This window comes from Manihot esculenta, chromosome 8, assembly GCF_001659605.2.
Source record: "Manihot esculenta cultivar AM560-2 chromosome 8, M.esculenta_v8, whole genome shotgun sequence".
NCBI lineage: Eukaryota > Viridiplantae > Streptophyta > Magnoliopsida > Malpighiales > Euphorbiaceae > Manihot > Manihot esculenta.
This window is the reverse complement of record NC_035168.2, coordinates 36467543-36473245: the sequence shown is the minus strand read 5'-3', so window position 1 is coordinate 36473245 and position 5703 is coordinate 36467543. Positions and strand designations below refer to the sequence as shown.

Genomic DNA, 5703 nt, shown 5'->3' with positions numbered 1-5703 from the left:
CATTTTAATGGTTGTTTTTCAGTTAATAGATAAAGATTGGGAGGAGGCCTTTCGTTAATGTTGAAGAGTAATTGTGGTTGACTTTTCATCAAATTTTATTGATTCAATTGTTTCGGAAGGTGTTGACTAGAAGTTTACTAGTTATTATGGATTTCAAGTATCACAATGACGATATTAGTTTTGAAACCTCATTCGAGTTTTATCTCGTAGAAACTCTCTTCCGTGATTTTGTTAGGGAGACTTTAATGATTTATGTTCGAGAGATAAGAAATAAGGAGAAGCATCTTTGTCAACTTTTTTATGCAGGGTTTCGACATGCACTTGAAAAGCATTCTTGTCAAATTATCTTATGTAGGGGGTTTAATTTTGAATGATTGTAAATTTTTGTTAGACTCTCCAACTGATATTTCTGTTAAATGGATTCGTCGTAATATTACTCTACCTGCTCATACTTTAAGTAGAGAATCTATTAGTTATAATCGTCCCTATAATTGAAATAATATCTATTTTTATTTGATGAAATTTTATTAATATAATCGATAGTTTTATTTTTTAAAAAAATTAAATTAAAATATTTATAGTAGTGATGTATTAAATATTTTTTTTATTATATGATTCAAATCCTTAATTTTTAAATTTATTAATTTTTAATTTATATTAAAATATTAATAGTATTTTTATATTAAATATTTTTTTTAATTCTGTTAAGATAATAAATTATTTTTATAAAATTTATACAATTTTTAAAAATATATTATAACTAGTAGATGTATGAAATAAAAATAAAATAGAATACAAATATTTAAATTAAATTATTTATATTAATATAATACTGTTATAAAATGTGAATTAATTTAGTTCTTAAACCTTTATTCTGCAGAATAATCATTTCATTAAAATTCACCGTTCTACTATAATAATTTAATCATTTGAATTTTAATTTTTATAATAATTTAATCTTTATATTTAAAAAAATTATATAAATTTTATAAAAATAATTTATTACTTTAATATATTCAAAAAAATATTTAATATAAAATCACAATAAAATATCTTAATATAAATTAAAAATTTAAAAATTAAAAGTTTAAATTATATAATAGAAAAAATATTTAATAGAAAACTATTATAAATACCTTAATATAAATTGAGAATTTATAAATTTATATAAAAAAATTATTTAATATAAAACTGCTATAAAATATTTTAATATATATTAAAAATGTTTTAATATATATTGAAAGGGTTTAAGCTTATTTACTTTTTTTTTATTATACGAATAAGTAAAAATTTTACTAATAAAATAAAATATTAAAAATTAAATTATTTATTGTTTAAAAAATTAAATTAAATTATAAATTTTATTAAATTTAAAGAATCATAATATAAATTAACTTCATTTGTAAAGTACAGTAAGTTATTAATTTTAAATTTTTTTTAACTTTTGTCTGAAAAATAATTTTTTATTTAAGAATTAACTTTTATTAAAAACTCTTAACAAGCAAAAAGCCCTGTATTTTCTATGAACACACCGTTCTACTCTGAACAAATAATGAGGTATGGATAAGAAATTTATATGCTCAACCATTTGCCCCTGTATTTATTGATTTAATTCACCACATATTTATTTTTCAAAATTAGCTCAAATTTCAATTTAATTTAAAAATTTTTTTTTCTTCTTTTTTTTTTTTTTTCCTAAAAGGCCTGAACCAAACAAGTCGGTAGTTGATATTATGTTTGTCCCTATTTAATTAGTTGTTGCACGCATACGAGATAAAGAAAATTCATTATGCAAGAAGACACTGAAATGAAGACAAGCTCACTGCTTTGGAAAGAAAAGCAGAAAGAAGATGATAATGGAGAATGCAGTGGTGACGGAACTTCTTCTGTCACGTTTATGCTCATTTTCAGTACATTCATCTGTGCTGTTGGTTCTTTTCTTTCTGGAAATGCTGTAAGTTTATCAGAAATCATCCCCAGAAGCATATTCTTGTTTATCAGAAATCATCCCCAGAAGCGTATTCTTGTCCTTTGTATCAGAAATTTTAAGTTAATTTTAACTTGTTAATTGACAGATGATTAACTCAAGCAACACATCCAACAAATGCTAGTGTTTCATCAACTCTGGTAGATGGTGTTCATAATCTTTTTAATTAATTCTTTTCCATGCAGATGGGATTTTCATCTCCTGCTGAATCAGGAATTTTAGATGAGTTGGGTCTTTCTTTAACAGAAGTAAGTTCCGACATTCCATTATTCGTTGTTATTAATTGTCATCTTCATTGTCTCCTATTAGTTAGGGATTGATCTTGTAACAGACACTTTCTATTCTTCTTTCAGTATTCTCTTTTTGGTTCAATTTCAACTGTTGGGTCATTACTGGGAGCAGTCTTGTGTGGGAAGATAACAGACGTTATTGGCCGGAGGGGTGTAAGTTGACAGAGTGACAAGTCCTTTTGTTACCTCTCAAGTTTATCTAAATACAGAATATGTTTTAGTTTGATATTCTCTGATAATTTTAAGACAGGGACTTTGGGTTTCGGATGCTTTTTGCATTGTAGGATGGCTTGCAATAGCATTTTCAAAGGTTATTGCTCTCTTCCCTGCAACATGTTTCTTTTGTATTCACCATTTGTTTATTTTCAGTGTTCAACTTTTTTATGAAGGGTGTTTGGTCGCTTGATGTCGGAAGGCTGTCTGTAGGAATTGGAACTGGGATTCTTAGTTATGTGGTAATTAGTCCAACAAATGTTTTTAGATTTCAAGTTCTGGTCATTTGCTTAATCATTCAAGAGTTTTCTTTATGATCCAATACTGTATTTGCATTTCACAGACACCTACTTACATTGCAGAAATTACTCCTCAGAATCTTAGGGGAGCTTGTGCAGCACTTTCTATGGTAAACAATACAAGCATTAGTTAAATTTTAAGCTGGTTTTTTTTTTTCTTCTTTGGTTTCTGAATCCTTGTCAACTTTACAGCTTATGACAGGTTTTGGCATATCTCTTGTATTTATCATTGGTTCCATCTGCCATTGGCGAATCTTGGCTCTATTAGGTGGTCCTTTTCTGTTTCACTTTTCCCTCAAAATTTAGTCCTCATAAAATTAGAAAGTAATTCCTGTGATGGGATCTTATCATGGTTATTGTGTCAGGTGTCATTCCATGTCTACTACAGCTTCTTGGGATCTTCCTCATTCCAGAGTCTCCCAGATGGCTGGTGAGTCCAACTCTGAAATTGTGCTGAAAGATGCTTTTGGTTGTATGATCATGATGCGCATCTGCTAAAAAATGGCTGCTTTTAAAATGACGAGTGCACTTTTCTGCAGGCAAATGCTGGTCAAGAAAAAGAGTTAGAATTTGCTCTCCAACTCCTAAGGGGAAAGAATGTTGATATCTCTTATGAAGTTGCTGAAATCACTGTAATTTTTTTTACTCATTACCTATGTTCTACGTAATTGTAATTGAGCTCAGATAGAAGATTCATTAATGCTAAGCTTCAGGATTATATGCAAAGTCTTCAATATCAGAAAGCAGAAGCTGGAATTATGGAATTATTTCAGAGAAAATACTCGTATGCAATTCTTGTAAGCTTTACAAACGAATCATCAAGATTTCATCCCCTTTCGAATTAATTGTTCTATACATTTGTAGTACCTGTGGATATACAGGTCGGAGTTGGGCTAGTCGCATTGCAACAATTTGGAGGGCTAAGTGCCTATACTTCCTACATGAGCTTTATTTTAGAGTCAGCTGGTAATTAGGACTTGACAAGGATGCTTCACATGACAATTGAACTTGTGGAAAAATCACTTAGATACTAACATATAAACTTGAAATTGTGCATGGCAGGTTTCTCTAGTGCTATTGGGTCTGCAATAACAAGTATCGCTCAGGTGCTCCTCCTCCTCCTCCTCCTTCTTCTTCTTCCAATGGAAAAATAAGTTATTTTGTTGGAAAGTATTTTTTGTAAAAACTATTTTTCACAGTACAAGTTATTTTCCGTAAACAAATAGAGTCGAAATATTAATGTGGACTTCACAACCGGATTGAAAATATACGGCTTAGCTGAGTCAAGCTAGCTGTAATGGTGTATGAATATGGCAATCTCCTAGCAGCATATCTCATTCATTATGTTTTGTTTTTGCTGCAGCTAGTGATGAACATTTCAAGCATATTCTTAATTGATAGATATGGAAGACGACCACTTTTGCTGGTTAGCATCGAAATCTCTCAAGTTTAAATATTAAGAGGGAATGATAAAGATATCCTAGTTTTACTTTCAGGTTTCTTCAAGTGGGATGTGCTTGGGTTCCCTTACTACAGGAGTGTCCTTCCTATTAAAGGTTCCAAAGAAACATGATTTAAATACCTTAGCCAATATATATTCATTCTCTTGAAAATTCTAACATATATTATGAGCAGAGCTCTCACATGGGGAAGGAAACATCTCCAGTTTTGGCATTGATAGGAGTTGTGGTAATGCAAAGCCTTGATGCTGCTAGTTACTGATTAGCCTTTTTGTTTTCATGTTTCAATCATTTCTTTTCTTCTAATTTAGATTTTTCCATGAAAATGCAACTTCTGATTCTGCAATTAGGTCTGTGTGTCATCTATATCCATTGGCTTGGGAGGAATACCATGGATCATAATTGCAGAGGTATGTCAACAAATTCTGGGCTTGATTTCTTGAAAGCTTGATAATATCAAATGATGAGTTTTTGTGTGTCAGGTAATTCCTGTCAATGTAAAGGGTTCAGCTGGAAGTATACTTAATTTGCTTAACAGTTCCTCAAATTGGATTGTTGTATACACTTTCAACTTCTTGTTTGTGTGGAGCTCAGCAGGTAAATGTGTCCCTTTCCCCTTCTGTATCGACGGAAATTTTGTATTACCCCACTTGGGGTTCTTTTGCAGTGCGGCAGCGTCCAGTTTCGTCTTGATCCGGGAAAATATTTTTCAGAATTTTATTTTATTTTTTACCTGAAACTGCAAAAAGCCCCAACCGGCTCTGATCAGGATTTGAACATGAAATCTCTTAATCTTAAAGATACTCAGTACCAGTAAGCTAAAACTCATTGGTAAAAGTGGGGTAACGCTAGCCATGTATATGCTTGTCTTGTCAATCTCAATATCTCTAGCTTAAACTTTTCATGGCATATCGTTATTGCAGGAGTATTTTTCATATATTCAGCCATTTGTGGTTTGGGTATTATATTTGTTGCAAAGTTAGTTCCAGAGACGAAGGGGCGAAAGCTAGAAGAAATCCAAGCCTCAATCATCATTGACTAGCAGCATAGGAGATTTAGTGCAGTTACTGGTTTTCACAAGTATGTGGCTATGCATGGAAGCTCTACATGGTCCCTGAAATCTTGTCTGATTATGTTTGTGTTACTCTAAATTCTACCAATTTTAGGACATGTTTGGTATAATGAAATGTTTATTTACCCTCCTTTTCGCAAAATATTTCTGTAGAAAATATTTTTGGTGAAAATGTTTTCTCAGGAAATAATTTATTTTTTATTATTTAATTTTAATTTAAAAATAAAATATATTAATAAATTTATATTTAAGGATTTTAATAAAAGTTGTGAAAAATATTTTTTTTATTTTTTAAAAAAGAAGTCATTTTTTTTAAATAACTTAATTCTTTTAAAAAAGTTTTCACAAAAAATATGTTTTAAAAAAATATTTTTCATATTTT

General features: G+C 29.8%; 1 protein-coding gene across 4 annotated transcripts; it reads left to right on the top strand.

The window, feature by feature from the left end:
* The first annotated feature begins 1758 nt into the window (after nt 1-1758).
* LOC110620630 (putative sugar transporter ERD6-like 13) lies at nt 1759-5457 on the top strand. Of its 4 annotated transcripts, none has more exons than XM_021764435.2 (18): nt 1759-1954; nt 2173-2235; nt 2341-2430; nt 2528-2587; nt 2667-2732; nt 2834-2899; nt 2982-3057; nt 3155-3219; nt 3329-3421; nt 3503-3586; nt 3671-3755; nt 3852-3895; nt 4153-4215; nt 4286-4345; nt 4425-4478; nt 4600-4659; nt 4732-4846; nt 5173-5457. In XM_021764435.2, the coding sequence occupies exons 1-18, from the start codon at nt 1790-1792 to the stop codon at nt 5289-5291; spliced, it is 1428 nt and encodes a 475-aa protein (XP_021620127.1). In that variant the 5' UTR covers nt 1759-1789; the 3' UTR covers nt 5292-5457. The 4 variants fall into 4 exon arrangements, with proteins under 4 accessions (XP_021620127.1, XP_021620128.1, XP_043814739.1 ...); XM_021764436.2 differs by having other exon boundaries at nt 5165-5457; XM_043958804.1 differs by having other exon boundaries at nt 2076-2235; nt 4732-5457.
* Nucleotides 5458-5703: the final 246 nt, after the last annotated feature.